We start from the raw sequence: 17,114 nt of genomic DNA, 5'->3' as shown, positions 1-17,114 counted from the left end.
CGCTCAGAGCGATCACGTGATGTGACCATTGCCATTCACTCCACATAGGCGGAGATGCAGTTACCGGGCGCCATCTTGGTTGGCATTCGATGCTGGGTGATGGTGATTTCCGTCACACGTTTGCACGTAATTCAGAGCGAAAAGCGATCGTGTTTTGTGTCGATTTTGCGCGATATGAATTAAATGTCTTTGATAGGGACCGGTAATTCCGCCAGGGGCGCTGCGCGCACGACCTACGTCACGCTGTGCATGGCTCTCTGTGACCGCCGTTGCGGTGCAATGCTTTGCAGGCAAATCGTTTTCATGCCATGGTATGCCATATTTTGGACTTAACCACTCTTCATGACTGATCATGTGACATCTACACACTCATGGCTACCACCGAGACGGATCCTGGTTTCACGTGAGTAATATTTACCATATTTGCTCGATTTTTGAAACCGATGCATGCAAATATCGTGTCTATACCACACCTAAAATATTTTTTAGAAAGAATAAGCACATCTCCCCTTTGAAAGTGCCCCCTGAAGTGTGTCCAGGTGGAATTTCTAAGTCGTAGGTCTTAGCAACTCTCAGCAATCTTTTACCACATGGATTTATCTCGAGTATTTACTAAACTGTGCTAAGTTGAAGTTGCATACATATTTCAGCAGTTTTCAATGTAAATCGGTGTAATGTAACCTCCCCCCTTCCCCTCCCCCCTCCCACCCCTTCCCCTCCCCCCTCCCACCCCTTCCCATCCCTCACCCTCCCCATCCCCCCCCTCCCACCCCTTCCCATCCCTCACCCTCCCCATCCCCCCCTCTTCTCCCCTCTCCCCCTCTTCTCCCCCCTCCCCCTCTTCTCCCCTCCCCCCCGTTCCCCTCCCCTCCCCTCCCCCCTCCCCTCCCCCGCTCGGCAATGCCGGGTACTTCTGCTAGTGTGTATATATGTATATATATATATATATATATATATATATATATATATATATATATGTAACCGCGGGGTAAGTGGTGCACTCGCATTGGTGTGTTGAGGCAGTGCGTAACATATGGTGGGTGGAGTCAAGCATCAGATGTGGTTGTGGGTGTCAGATGTGGTGTCCGGCAGCTGTCCGACTAATGGGTGCACATTTCGAAAATCAACCCCCAACAAGAACCCCAACACCAACAACAACAGCAACACGAAGCTCTTGCAAACCTGCGACATGTCTATAAAAAAAAACGTCTATATAAAAATTCACCGCATAATCAGACTCAGAATATCACAACTTGAATGTCTCTGGTTGCCTTGTGGATAAAACCCCAACACTGTTACTTACATCATCAACACATTTTGAATAGCAAGATAATATTATCGGGTATACCCCTTATCGGGTATAGCCCAGATACAGGTTCATTAATTTAGTGTGTAGCCTGTGGCTGCTGGTTTGTATCATTGCTCTGAGCGTGGCTGTGCTGCTGATGCAGTACCCCTGCTGGTTAGGGCAGGAATTTGGAATTTGGCCATTGTGCCAGCGAATACTTGTCTACTATTGGCGAAGGACACCGTGGGATCTTAAACGTCCACAGACTAATGCCAGCAAACTGAGCGCCCAGTTTAATGTCCATCTGAGAGACGGCACACACATTGAGGAATCACATTGCCTGTGAAACACCAGGATGACAGTTTACAGCTGGGTCCGGGATTCAAACCCAGGCTAGACAGCTTTGAAGCGACAGAGCGTATCTCTCGGCAATCCCGCCATCCCTACAGATACAGATGAATATGACCAACAGCTACAGAGTCTGAGATAAAATGGCTGGGGTTGATGAAGCTTGAGTTAACTGGCAATTTCCCACGTTGATGGATGTAGTGATGGGTGTTAGGAGGAATTCACAATGAGCCATTGCACTTTCTTAAGAAATGAAGGTTTACTTATAGACTTCAGGTAAATTTTTTCATTCCTGAAAGGGAGAGGGAAGAGGGTAACATCTCTTTCCAAACATGGGGATGTTGCTCTTCCAACTGCCTCGCCGGCCTGATCAAGCAGTGTTGGGAAACACGCCTGGATGCCTTGCACAACACTTTATTGAGTAGAAATAAACTTTGTACTCTTACATATTTGACAAGTGCCAGATGACAACATTGGGCAATCCAGACAAGCATGCCACTTTGACTTCTTACTGGACAAAGTTTTGGGTGAGCCAATGGACATAAAAAGGACAACTTTATACTTGTAGCGTAAGACTCAATGTTGCATTTTAAACATACATGCTGAGAATTAAAACTGGACTCAGGCATAACTAGATATAGCGAAGTTGATGCCGCCCCATCACAAATCCCCACGCTTCTCACCTAAAACAAAGTTGAAAGATGGCAAAAAGTTCCACCGGGTATGACCCAATATAAAATTTTGAGTTAAAAATTTTTTTCCCCGTTTTGACCACTCTGACCCTAAGTCCCAACTCCCTGGGGCATGAACCAGGGGTCAAATCCAAAAAAATGGTTACATATTTCATGCATCCCCCAATGTTGATTGCATATACAGTGAAACCTTGACTTACGAGTTTAATTCGTTCTGTGACCGAGCTCGTAACTCAATTTGCTCGTTTCTCAAATTAAATTTCCCCATTAAAATGAATTGAAATGCTATTAATCCGTTCCAGCCCCCCAAAAACCACACCATTTTTTTTTGAAATATATACATATATAAATATCTCGCGCTTTATATTTCACCTGTATGCAGCATACAAGTTGGCAGGATGGCCTGGACTGGAGGTACGCACACTTGACTCTAAACTGTCCAGCCTGGGTTTGAATCCCGACCCAGCTATAACCTGTCATGTCGGTGTTTCACAGGCAGGGTGATTCATCAATGTGTGTACCGTTAAACTGGGCGCCCCGTTTGCGTCCCATTAGTTGTTGGATGTTAAGGATCTCACCGTGTTTTCCACAAAGAGAAGGCGAGCTATCGCCGGCACTCTGAACAAGTTGTGGCCTGGCATGCTCTTCTCCTCTGCCGTTATATACGTCCTCCTCGGCATCTTTTTCCAGAAGAGCCCTGTCTCGTCACAGTTGAAGATTTGCTGGGGGATGTATCCTTCGGCTTCTATCAGTTCGGCAAAAGTTATAATAAAATCTTCAGCTGCCTTCACATCCGAGCTTGCTGCCTCACCATGCCTGACGACGGAGTGAATGCCGGTCCTCTTCTTAAAATTACCAAACCATCCCCGACTGGCTTTGAATGACTCTTCCGATGCCTCGTCCGTTGATGTTCCCACCGTCTGCTGCACCAAATCCCCGTAAATGTCTCGTGCCTTCTCACAGATGATGCTCTCGGTCACGGTATCTCCTGCGAGCTGCTTCTCCGTCAACCACACAAACAACAACTTCTCCATCTCTTCATGGACAGAGGTCCGGAGCTTTGAAATAATCTTAACGCCCTTGGCTGGCGTTATAGCCTTTATCGACTCCTTCTGCTTCAAAATCGTACATATCGTAGAAGTACTACGATCGTACTGCCTCGCCAAGTCGACAACACGCACACCTCGCTCATGTTTTTCGACGATTACGTGTTTTATATCCAAGCTCGCTCGCTCGTAACTCAGATCTCGGCTCGCATCACAAAGCAAAAAACCGACCGAGCAAAGGCTCGTATCTCGGAAAACTCGTAAGTTGGTGCACTCGTAAGTCAAGGTTTCACTGTACAAAGTTTCATTCTAAAATAGTTTAAATGTGCCCATAATAGCATTTTTCTGTATTTGGCCTGTTGCCTGCACCCAAGGGGATGGGGCCAAATGACATTTCTCTTGTACTTTCTTTGCAGGTGGTAATTATCACGACTAAGTTTGGGGAATTTATACTCAATCATTTAGGAGGAGATAGCGTAACAGACGGACTGACAGACAATGGAGCTGATGGCAATAAAAAACGTCAAAAAAAAGAGGAAAAAAAAAAAAGATTTTCTTTTTCCAAAAAAAAAGAAGATTTTTCAAAAAGCGTCGGGATAAAAATTCCTAGCTGTGTGACTTTGTGCTGCTGCAGTGCAGCCTTCATGATAAGTGGAATGTAGCCTTGCTCGTGAAGGCTCGCTTTCATTTCGTGATGAGGGGTTTGTCATGACATTAAAGCCGAGCTCCAGAAGCAAGAATGGAATTTGTCGATGGACGTTGTGAAATTTTTCATGAAGTGGTCAGAAGTCACACAGTGAACAATTTGAATGACAGAGTTTTATGGACTTGGGCTCTGTTTATGGGACAAGTGAGAAGCAAAAGATTGCTTGATAAACAGATATTTTTCCGCAAACATGAAACGCATTCTATTACGTGAAACATACGTGGAACGTATGTGAAAACTCCTTAATTGATTCTGTCAACCACTCCACTCTCCACTCCAGGAAATGCTTAAACCTTTCCTTGAATGATCATGTCAACAAAATCAATTGCTTTATAAAGACAACTTCATTCATGCTCTTTCATTATTGTTGGTAATGAATGATGATCATATGTCATGGTACAGTTCTTTACAACACATGTAAATTCTGCATACAAGGCAAGGAGGGAATTAGCAGATCCCATCGTGGGGTAGGGAAGAGATATGAAGGGGCTTCATGGCCAGAGAGGTAACCGTAGCTATGTATGTGTCTGCAGTATTTGGCATGTAGTTGTTGACTTTTTCCAATTCCAGGAAACATTTCATTAACTCCGTCGCTGAAGGTTGACAGAGGTTAGGTTTTCACCCCTGTCTGTCTGTGAGCAGGATATCTCAAAACGTTATGTGTGGATTCTGCTGAAATTCGGTGGAAAGGCTGAGGGTGTGTCAAGGACGAAATTATTGGATTTTGGTGAAGATCTTTGGTGAAGAACACCAAGGCAGCGTTCTGGGCCCTGTGCTTTTTCTGGTCTTCATCAATGATCTCTCTGACTCTCTTGAAATCCTCTCTATCTCTTTGCTGATGACTCCACTCTCTGCCGCTTCATTCCTCATCCCTCAGATCGGCAGTCTGCAGCCTCCTCACTCTCTGCAGACCTGGACAAAATCACAGACTGGGCAAACAAGTGGAACATGTCTTTCAATCCTGACAAATCTCTCACTCTTACGATGTCTCTCCGAAAAGACTGACTGGACAACCCTCCCATCTACTTTCTGAATAATCCTCTCCAAGAAGTTCTGTCACTCAAGCTTTTGGGTCTCACTATCTGCCATGATCTTTCCTGGGAAAACCACATTTCCAAGCTGGCCTCCAAAGCCAGTCGCCGACTGGGCATCCTCCGTCGTGCGAAGTCCTTCCTTGCCACACCTGAGCTCCTCACCACATACAAGGCTTTCATCTGCAGCTCAATGGAGTACTGCTCTCCTCTCTGGGCTGGTGCTCCTGCCTCACACCTAGCTCGTCTTCACGCTGTTGAAACCAAAGCGTTCAGAATCATTGGAATCTCCCGCGATGACGCTATCTCCGAGGGCCTTTCACTTAATCACCGCAGGCAGGTTGGTGGTCTTTCCGTCTTCTACCGACTCCTCTCCGGTCTTGCTCCCCCAGCTCTCTCTGGGCTCTGTCCCCCAAATATTCCTGCAGGTCGCACAAGATCTGCCTGCAACCCTCTTATGGTTAAACTGCCAAAATCAAGACTCTCTGCTCACCTTCACTCCTTCATTCCTCTTTTCTCCCGCCTCTGGAACAAACTCCCTCACTCTCTTCAATCCCACTCCTCCCTCCAGGTCTTTAAAACGGCTGTTCACCACCATCTCTTATCTTCCCCAATCCAAAACCTTGATCTTTTCTACCCCCGCTAATTTCACCCCAAATCCACTTTTTTGAGATGACTTTTGACTTCTTTCCTGGAAGTCCTTGGTGTCCTTGCGTTTTATACCTATCCTGCCTCCACCCAGGCCCTCTCCCTCCAAAAACATCTCCCGATGTCCCTGCTCTCAAATGTTGTGTTTGTGTGCTTCCTCCCCTTCTCTCCCCATCTTGTCGACCGCTCCCCTTTTTATATACTTTGTTTGCTTGTTTGTTTGATTAATGTTAGCTCTTTCACAAGCCTCGACTCTGTATACCAAAAAAAAAAAGAAAAAAAAAATCTTGGTCTGGGTACTAGAATTTATCAAGTGATTCTTCACCATTGAGAGACAGGGCCAAAAATGATATATAGCACGATATCTCAAAATGTTATGGACTAATTCGGACGAAACTTGGTGGACAAGGACGAATTGATTCGATTTTTGCGAAGATGCGGATTGGGATCCAGGCTATTAGTAGGATACAAAATGTAAACCTTTCAGCCTGGTAGAGGTATGTGCTCTACCGAGTGCCATTCTATGACATTCTGGTTGATGGAAGCTGCCTCAAAGACTTACACACACAAAGAAGCTGCCTCAAAGAAACCCCCAGCATAGACAATGTTGCTCCTAAATCTACTTACCCTAACATTTTCTACTTTATTACTGTGGTGGCACCAATTTGTCTTTGGCTTGCTTCACTGGAACATGTAAACATTGAAATTGTATAACGAGCTCAAGCCCACACAGTACATTGAAACCCAGCATTGCACAGCCTCACCAAGTGAGTCCAGATTTAACAGCGCTGTAGCTATTTGGAGCCACGATATCCATTAGTATTGTTGATATTGTTACGCTTTTGGAAGACCCCAGGGAGAAACCTCCAACACATCAGGGTTCGCGTTGGTTGTTATCTCCATGTGCGGGGTTTAGGAGGTGGGAGGAAGTTCTCCCAGAACTCTAAATCTCCACCTCCATTTTACTGTAAAAGGATCATTATTCATGAAACCAGATTGTGAAGCTTCGTTCCAAGTGCACTTTTTAGAATCCTCACTGAACCTCTGACCGCCTCTACTTGTAGCCCGTTGGTAGTGATATTCCCCGAAATGCTTTTTAAGTGCTCAGTAAGGGTGTTCCTGATCATCCCTGTTGCTCCGACTGTCACTGGTACAATTTCAGCTTTCTTCAATTTTCAAGTCCTCTTGACCTCATTTACAACTCCTGGTATTTGAGTGTTTTCTTGGTTTTTGAAGCATTTAGTCCAAAGTCTTTGGGAACTGAAGCCCCAATCAACAATGCTGTCTTTTCCTTTTTGTGTTTGTGTTTGAGCACTATGCCCGGTCAAAGCCTCGCTCGCTAGTGTAGCAATTGTTTTTTGAGCTACAATTGCCTTTCCCCTCATATCAATGAACAGGGAACTGCATGGTGTTTGTGTAACAGATTCGAACCCCACTTTGTAATTCTTCTCTTTCTACATCCCCTCTCTTCTTGTCTCTTCCCCTCTCTCCCAATCTCTCTCTCCGCATCGCTTTGCACAACATTGCACCTCACAAAAGCCATATTGCAACTCACTATAAATCAAAGCCAGTACATCATGAACAGCGGACCGGGAGTGTGAATCTCGTGAATGAGCGAGCAACAGCAGAACAAAGCACTACAGAGGGGCGAGATTTGGCGTGAGCTTCATGGTCGGCCACCAATGAGTGCAGCATGGCAACAGGAACATACCAATGGGGAGATGACACTGCCAAAGTCCAAGCTGCGCTCAAGGGGGCGGGGCCCCAGAACCACACCTCCCTATGGAGGTTTTCAAGCACAAGCTTTGGAGGGTTACCAACTCACATTCACTATTTCCTCTGTCGCACCATGAGCATTTACCCGCACTTCTTCCCACGGCGCATGACATCATTACCCCCTCTTCTCTCTCTGGCCCCTCCCTGTTTCACGATGGAACCAGCGTAAGCCCACAGGCTTACGTTGAGCGAGTGAGGGGTCGCCAACACGCCCGCCTTCTTCTTCTTCTTCTCTCTCTGTCTATCACCCTTCTTGTGAACTGTTATTCCTGTAAATACATGTCCTTTTGATCTTTATAAACCTTAAAAACTGCCTGATCATGTTTTCTCCATTGGTTAGACTATAGTGTGGTTCTAGAGACAGGGGGTTCTGCCCTGCCGTTCTGTTATGGTTAGTGATTAGCTAATGTACCACTCACGGTAACACTCGGCCATTATTGATTGACAGCGGTAGGGCATTGAGAGGACGGTTGCCCATCTGGGGTGAGTAATTTGCCAGAAAGGTAAAGCGGAGCTAGACGCTGGACCCTGCCTAAATTAAGCATCTCAGATGGCGTCTGCGGTTGCATAGCAACCTGTCGTGCCACAGAGTTATCTGCAGCTTATCGGCTTCAGGGCCCCCGGCTGGGAAGTGGGTCCGGGTTCTCCCCTCGCGACCACGCGACCCACAAACCCGTAACAATATAAACTGTTGCACAATAAAAGGATAAACCAAGATTTTGCAAATTCATGACAAACCACAATACGTTTGCAATAATGTTATCTTAATCGCTGCACAGAGAGAGTATGGAAATGACTCGCACTGCATTCTTGTGTCGGATCACACATTCCGAAGATTATCAATTTCCAAAACATGTTTATAAACTTTGTATTTTTAAATGCTTTTGTTTTACCAATGTCAAGACTCCCGGAATTTGACTTCTTCTATAGCAGTTTAATTGTTCTTGATCAAAATGATCAATACTTCGCTATCAAAACAATATGTGATTTGAGTTATGTACAGAATTACATCAGTAATATGTGGATTAAAAATGCGATTAGCTGAACTTATAGGAGGATTTAAAGAGAGCATGAGTGTGGGAGAAGCAGTTGCTGGGCAGGGAGCGAGGATCCAGTCAACTATTACCATTGTATTTGTTGCTGTTGTTGAGGATGAGCGTCACATCATGAACAAATTGTTCCCTGTTCTGGTATTTGTGTTTCGAAATATTCTGCAAGTGGAAAGACAAAAAACATATTATAATTACAACAACTATGTTCAATAGGAAATTTTGTTTAAAGAAATAGGATCATTTTAGTAAGTTCTACTCATAACCAACAATGTTTTGTCAACGGCGATATAAAGAGACGACGTTTTAAGATGTCACTTGAATGCCAATGGATTCTGACTGTGAGCCTGACAATGACATAGTTGTATTTTCCAGTAGCAGATCTGCAGAATTTGAACACACAAGTCATGTGTTGAAAACACTGGAATTAAGGAAGTAATCCCATAAGCTGGTGGCATTTGAACAAATAACAAAGGAAGCCTTGATAATTCACAAGCAAGATGGCATTTGGCTTTTTATTTCAGGCTTCAAACTGCAGTGATAAATAAGTGAGTTTATGGAAACAGCTGGTATCACATGGTTGAGAGACCTGATTGGTATTGTGTCGTCAGTTCTCAATTCCTGTGCACAGAAGGGGTTTTTTTAATCACTGTCTAATGCTTCAGCTGGCAGGATAGCCCGAGAGGAAGGCACATTCGCTTCTGAGCTGCCTAGCCTAGATTGGAATCTCAGGCCAAATATAAATGGCAATTCTGGTGTTTCGTCCCATGTAGGGCGAAAAGGTCAACATGTGTGCTGTCCCTCAGATGGACGTTAAATTGAGAGTCCCATCTGACAGCATTAATTGGTGGACGTAAAGATCCCACGATATCCTTCATGAACAGTGGATGAGTTATCACCAGCACCCTGGCCAAATTCCAGCTCCAGCCTACCTTAGTCGAACGTCAGGGTGCCGGTTCGTGAAAGACTTGGGGGACAAAAATCCCCCCAGCTGACCCCACGAGAAGGTGGGTATAACTGTGGCCATTAACTGTGGCCATAATAACATGTGGCCATGAATGAAAGTATCGAATATTGTGGAAGAGATTGCATGAGGTGGGGGAGGAGGTGGGGATGGGGGAAAAAGTCTTCGGCCCAATATAATATAAAACATGGGTAGCATTGTAGACATTTACTTTACAAACGCCCTTGTATCTGCATTATATGAAGCCACAGTGGCATTAACAGATGCCAATGTACTTTTACATGAACAACAAAAACATTAGGACACATCGGAATATAACTCCAATACTGCAGGTGGAGTTCAAACATGAGAGAAAGTATCAGACAAGTTACCCAGACCGGAATACGAGATTACCAAAGTTCCTAATACTGTATAACCCATAAAAGTAAAATAACCCCATAAACTAACGACCGAACAAGTGAAGTTTATCAAGTCTGGCTTAGCAACCTCAAAGCATTTTGAGTCCCAAATAAGAAAGACAGTCACTGCCAAACATAAAGAGAAACAGATCGCTCATTCATGCCGACTGCACTCTTTTAAACTGCAACTCAGCTAGTCTTCTTGGAATACAAACAGAAGGTACAAAGGCAAAAGTGGGGATTGGAAGGTAAGATCGTGTACCCATATAATTATCAACAAGAGGAAGTATTTCAACAAGAGGAATAACCACTCGAGAAACAATTGCAATCTGACCTTTCTTAGAGTCTCCAGGTCCATTGGCTCTTCGATGACCTTGTAATAATCAGGAACAAACTTTTTGTTTACAGGATGGTGGAACGGCCAACACTGGTGAGGGAGAGAATTAAAAAGGATGGAGTTAAGGCATGAGGAGTCTAATAGAAGAGGATAGGGGGAAGAGGGTGAAGGTCAGGGAAGTGAAAAAAGTGATGTAGATGGTTGAAGCAAGGCAAGAAAGAAGAAGAAGAAAAAAAAGAGGCACAGAGTGAACAAACAAGTCGAGTCGAATATACTTGCTAAAATAAAGAGGAGAAAAGAGCAATGTCTCAGGTTGTCACCTCTGGTACAGCCATCATTTTTTGCGTGACGATGTTGTCTAGGATGAATGAAAATGCGACCTGATCATCATCATCCAGCAGGGGATTAATGGCTTTCTCCAAGCGTACCAGTCGGTCTTCTTTCTGCAAAGAAAGCCACAGAGCAAGGAAGAATGAAGAACTCGTTTTAGTCCTAAAGGCCAGTGTCGATCAATGTCGGCGGACAGGAATGACAATGGATGAAATCAACACAATGATTTATAGAGGTATGCTAACTGCCATGGAGCTGACGTTTCACGCATTAACCCTTCACCGGAGCAAAAGAGCGGTTCTTTTGGGATAACGCCTGAAGCTTAAGCTTCTCCTTGCTTCCATTGTAGTTAACATCCTTCGCTCAACCTTGTGTTAATTACATCCATTTTTCAGAAAAAACAAGCAAGATAAAAAAAACAACAGGTTTTACCTCCTTGAACCTCTGGACACAGAGGTCCAACATGGACTGTGCTGTGAGTGTTAATGTGTGTTTCGGTCCTGCAAAACAGGTAACAAATGACAGGGGAAGCATCAGCAAGGCAAGAAAAAGCATCAGCCTTCGGCTGACTCGTGAGGCTTGCTCCAAATTGGCACCATCAATAAATCAAGACTTTCTCTTTCATTGAATTTAACATTGTGGAGATAATGATACACACCTCTAAGCTCCCTTACCTGGGTTTGAATCTCAGCCGAGCGAAAACTGTCATTCACGGGCAGGGTGATTCATCAATGTGCCTCGGATGGACGATAAACTGGCGTCCCATCTGCTGGCATTAGTTGGTTTACGCTAAAGATACCACGGTGTCTTTTACAAAGAGTAGAATAACTAACGCCGGCACCTTGGCCAAATTCCAAATTTCTACCGTAACCTTAATTGATCATGAGGCCTGGCCAACCAGTTCGTGAAAGGCTCGAGCCAAGCTTCCCCCAGCCAAATCCCACAATTCCTGCCGTGTCAATCCAATAAATCGATGGGATAGCTTCATATTCAGTTATCCTGCCACGCAAGAATAGCTTATTCTATTGTTAAGTATTCAAGTATAGCTGAATTTCTGACCCACACCTCCCCTCATCTCCCCATATTCACTCTATCCATGCCTATGTATCTGTAGCGGAAGACAGTTGGAGTACTGGGTCTTGCATTAGCATTGGCACTTCTTAATAACTTAGTGTTCCAACTCAGTCCTCAAAGTCCCATCACTGCACACAAGTTGTTATATGCTGTCTGGATAATATGGGACTTGGTTGTCACACCCACATCTGACTCTGGTAACCTCAACAAAATCTCAGGTGACAGGTTAGGGCAGGAATTTGTTTAAAGTCCAAGCACAATGGCCTACTGTTGCGGAAGACCTACCTACAGGAAGATCTACCAAGACCACAATGGCATACCGTGGGACTTTTCACACTCGCCAGCAAATGCTTGCAAGATGCGATGTCAAGCGTAATGGTTTTTCAAAAGACAGTGCACTAATTGATGGAATGCGCTACCTGTGAAGCACTAAGGTGAAACTTTAGAGTCAGTTCAGGAGTCAAACTTGTATTAGACAGTTAAAAGGCAAGTAGGCCTATCCTACCTCTGCACAATGCATCACATCAGCTATATATCTCCTTACGTTCCCTTGTTCTCATCTCCTGCTCAACTTATTTTACTTTTCTCCCAACTTCTCCCACATTCTTCCAAACTTTCAATCTCCTACCACCCTCAGTTGGCATCCTTTTCTCCATTAAATTTTCTCATTTATCACCTCCTCACCCCCACTCCTCCAGTACATAATTAATAAATAAATGGCCCACATCATTTGTTAGTGTCGACTAGCCCACCATGTGGATATGCATATCGTGGCATGTTTTACTATCTAGTTCATTATATTTGTGCAAATCATATACATTTTACAAGTTTTAAATTTTTGTCTTGTCGGCGTGCTTATCATTCCGGTCTGAAACGATTTCCTCCACAATGATGCTGATAAATTTATTAAACAATTGTATAACTGTATGGACATTTAATAGCTTATTCCTTGACTCACATCATCAAATATTTAACCATTTGGACAATGATAATGGTTTTCTAGTTGACAAGACTTTCCTCTGAAACACTCACTAATAAAGAGACTGTCAAACAGACATGACTAAGTAATAAAGTGGGGCTTCCCTTTTTAGTATTCCGACGTTAAACATGCGTCTACAAGTGACCAATTTCCTGGTTGCTTCGCTCAATAAAGTCACGCTGCTCCATTGCTCTGTGGTTCCCCACCATCTCAAGTTAAAACTTCCCTCTCATAAGAAACCCAACTTCCTGGATCTCACCATTGTAAATGGCACTGTTCTTCACAATCAGTTCTGCGTGCGAGTTGAATTCCTGGCGAGAGTGGTAAAGTTTCCGACGAAGGTTCTCTCGCATTGTCTGCAGATCCATCGGGCGTGAGATCACACGATGATAATCTCGAACCAGACGAGGGTTCACGGGCGTGTGGAATGGGTATGTCTGGAAGAAAGGGGTGGTGGTGGAAAGGAAGTGTGGATAGAAATGCAGAGATAGCAGCAGGTGTGCAGAAGTGACTCCTTGACTTTTGATGGAAGCGGTTCTGATTACAAGCTGCCCATAAGCCTTCATTGTGAGTGATACATAATGTGTTTGTCTCACATGGTGGAGAACATCAATTTTCCAAACAAAATTAACTGGGAACTGAGGGAATATCAAGGTTTCCTCATTATGGGATATTACATCCTGTTGAAGGACCACAAACCTAGACAAATTACAGCACCAATGCTAAATTTGGTGAAGAACAGCAAATATAATCAACTGGCAAAAGTACCCATCGATTCGCTGATGGATTTAATCAAAGGATAGAGACATTGGTGTTTCCCAGCACCTCCTCCCACAACCCATTCACCCCTCCCCCCTTTCCCAGCCTCCTCACCCACCTCCTCTCCCACCATCTCACCCCAGCCGCACGACCCTTGCTGCGAGAAATATTTCCCTCACACGATATCCCCGTCTCCCTCTGGTTAATTTACCCACACGAAGAGTGCTTTAACCTCAGCGTTGCCCAGGTAAAAAAGGAAATTGTAATACCCTCTGCCACCACCACAAGGTGTTGCTACACGGTACACATTTACATAGATAATTTATGCACACGTGTGAGGATGTGGCCACATAACCTATATTACCCCCACACAAAGTTGTATTTGTACCCCAAGCTGGAGTTTGTAACTTAAAATATATGGCCGTGCATAAGGGGCAAAGGCAAACATACAGAACGCCACAGAGGGACAATGGCAAATATATATATATATATATATATATCTATCTATAATTCCATTAATCTCTGTGTGTATGTGTGTATGTGTGTATGTGTGTATGTGTGTTTGTATGTTTGTCTGTGACCGCTGTTTCTCGACAACCACGGGTCCGATATACTTTAAACTTGCCAGGTATATTGCTGGGGACCCGAGGATGTGCCTTTTCAAGGTTTCATATTAATCGGACAAGTACTTACCGAGCTATGTCCAAAAAACGATTCAACCAATCAGAGAGCAGCGAGTTATCGCGTGTGCCGAACGTGGCGAACACACTCTGCCTCGGACGGCACATTTGAGAGCGTATTCATTTATTTCACGTCGGCAAACTATGTTGCCGCTATGTTGGCGTTAAACTATGTTTTAAAACTAATTAACTAATCGTAAAGACTGCACTTCCGGCAGCCAATCACAGAACCCGTTGTTGCGTAGCCTATTAATGCTTTTGCGAATTGCGAATTGCGATAGATGGCGAATAATCGTAAAGACTGCACTTCCGGCAGCCAATCACAGAACCCGTTGTTGCGTAGCCTATTAATGCTTTTGCGAATTGCGAATTGCGATAGATGGCGAATAATCGTAAAGACTGCACTTCCGGCAGCCAATCACAGAACCCGTTGTTGCGTAGCCTATTAATGCTTTTCCTTTTCATTTTTTAAATTGAATTGCTTGATTCCTTGCGATTAAATTGCAAAAAGCCAAAATACGTTGGCGCTAATTGAATTAACACTAAATGGCGAATAATCGTAACTGCGACATGCGAACTTCCGGACAGTGAGGACTTCACTTCCGGCCTTACGAAAGTGCCGACTTACTGTCTCGATTGTATCTTCCCACTGTCTTATTGTTAGATCTATCTATTCTATCATATCTATATTATACTTACCGTCTATATACTTACTGTCTATCTTATAGATAGATTGTAGATAAAGACAATGCCCCAATCGAGTCGTCGTTTACGAGAACGAAGGAACGAAGCTGCACGGCGTGCACGCGCAATGGAATCTGTCGAAGAACGAGCTGCTCGCCTGACACGTGACGTTACGCGCGTGACAAGTCGTCGTGCAGCTGAAACGGATGAAGAACGGACTGCTCGCTTGGCAGACAACACTCGACGCATAACAAGTCGTCGTGCAGAAGAAACGGATGAGGTACGGACTGCTCGCTTGGCAGACAACACTCGACGCATAACAAGTCGTCGTGCAGAAGAAACGGATGAGGTACGGACTGCTCGCTTGGCAGACAACACTCGACGCATAACAAGTCGTCGTGCAGAAGAAACGGATGAAGAACGGACTGCTCGCTTGGCAGACAACACTGGACGCGAGACAAGGCGTCGTGCAGAAGAAACGGATGAAGAACGGACTGCTCGCTTGGCAGACAACACTCGACGCATAACAAGTCGTCGTGCAGAAGAAACGGATGAAGAACGGACTGCTCGCTTGGCAGACAACACTGGACGCGAGACAAGGCGTCGTGCAGAAGAAACGGATGAAGAACGGACTGCTCGCTTGGCAGACAACACTCGACGCATAACAAGTCGTCGTGCAGAAGAAACGGATGAAGAACGGACTGCTCGCTTGGCAGACAACACTGGACGCGAGACAAGGCGTCGTGCAGAAGAAACGGATGAAGAACGGACTGCTCGCTTGGCAGACAACACTCGACGCATAACAAGTCGTCGTGCAGAAGAAACGGATGAGGAACGGACTGCTCGCTTGGCAGACAACACTGGACGCGAGACAAGGCGTCGTGCAGAAGAAACGGATGAAGAACGGACTGCTCGCTTGGCAGACAACACTCGACGCATAACAAGTCGTCGTGCAGAAGAAACGGATGAGGAACGGACTGCTCGCTTGGCAGACAACACTGGACGCGAGACAAGGCGTCGTGCAGAAGAAATCCCTCACCAGCGAGAAGACCGGCAAGTAAGGGATGCCCTGCGCCATCAGGATGTACACCGTGTGAGACTAGAGCAGGCTCACCATGACAATCGCAACCTTGCTCGATACGATGATACCGATTTCTTCCGAGAGGTACTTCATGGTGAGTACAGGCACGCGCTGAGCAGGACCTCAATATTTCAATGCACTAAATGCTCGCATTGTGCTGCTTTGGTGTGGAATGAGGAGAGAAGAGGATTTTGCTGCAACCACGGCAAGGTCGATCTTATGCATGATCCTACGAATCCAAAACCCGGTTCAATTCCATCACAACCTCCAGATGCTATTAAAAACCTTTTCCTTAACCAGGCCTTTGTGAAGCACGCGAAACAGTACAACAACGCGCTGGCAATGGCAAGTATCGGTGTCCGAGAGATACGTATGCCTGGCTTCAATCCTGGAGTGCGCATACAAGGTAAGGTTTACCATTACATTGGTGCTCCTCTTGCCGATCTGGGTTGTACCCCACGCTTTGCTCAGATCTACTTTCACGATCCAGCCCATGAGCTGGATTATCGTCGTGCCCACACCTCGAACAGTGGCCTGAATGAGCAGTTTTTGCTAAGAGCACAACAGGCCATTCATGAGTGCAACCCATACGTCCAGCAATTCAAATCTGCCATTGAGTATGTGGTTCATAATGATAGCGCCAATGAACTGAATATTGTGTTAACAGGTCGCACGCGGCGCCGAGACCTTCATCATGGTACCGTCAACCTTCCCTCACCAGACAGCGATGTGGCTGTCATTGCTCCAGGGGCAATGACAACAGAGCAGTTTGGAAGGCTGGCAGTCGCTGTTCACCTCAGAGGAGGGGGTTTACAGACAATAGATGCCATGCATCCAGCGTATGACCCACTATCATACATACTTCTGCTACCCTGCGGCTCTCAGGGGTACCACACTGAGTTGGCAGGGACAACGCCAACAACTTTCTACCGCTACCATCTACAAGTACGTGATCCTACTCATCACTTCAATCTCCTGCTTCGTGGTGGAAAGTTGACACAGCAGTACGTATGCGACATGATGGCAAAAATTGAGTCACACCGTCTCAATTGGATTCGCTGCAACCAGAAGTCAATTAAGGCAGAAAAGTATAAGATCATCGTTGATGCGTTGAACAGTGATGCTGAGGTGCTACCTGGACGCCTCACCATTCTGCCACCGTCAATTTATGGGTCGCCACGTTGGTATGCCAAAGAGTTTCAGGATGCAATGGCTTTAGTCCGAGTCAAGGGAAAACCAGACTT

The 17,114-nt window shown here is 45.2% G+C and overlaps 1 protein-coding gene across 5 annotated transcripts in view; it reads right to left on the bottom strand.

Moving 5' to 3' along the window:
* The window catches only part of LOC137426812 (transcription initiation factor TFIID subunit 1), a 150,174-nt gene that overhangs the window by 20,262 nt on the left and 112,798 nt on the right, over positions 1-17,114 (bottom strand). For all 5 annotated transcript variants that reach the window (XM_068115752.2, XM_068115736.2, XM_078775141.1 and 2 more), the window contains 5 exons: positions 12,926-13,103; positions 11,046-11,113; positions 10,604-10,726; positions 10,281-10,373; positions 8,662-8,746 (listed from right to left, as the gene is read on the bottom strand). In XM_068115752.2, coding sequence (XP_067971853.2) covers positions 8,662-8,746; positions 10,281-10,373; positions 10,604-10,726; positions 11,046-11,113; positions 12,926-13,103 — 547 coding nt within the window. The remainder of the gene's footprint in view (positions 1-8,661; positions 8,747-10,280; positions 10,374-10,603; positions 10,727-11,045; positions 11,114-12,925; positions 13,104-17,114) is intronic.

This window comes from Myxine glutinosa, chromosome 1, assembly GCF_964187855.1.
Source record: "Myxine glutinosa chromosome 1, kmMyxGlut1.1, whole genome shotgun sequence".
NCBI lineage: Eukaryota > Metazoa > Chordata > Myxini > Myxiniformes > Myxinidae > Myxine > Myxine glutinosa.
The sequence above is the reverse complement of the archived record's forward strand: the minus strand, read 5'-3'. Positions and strand labels throughout refer to the sequence as shown.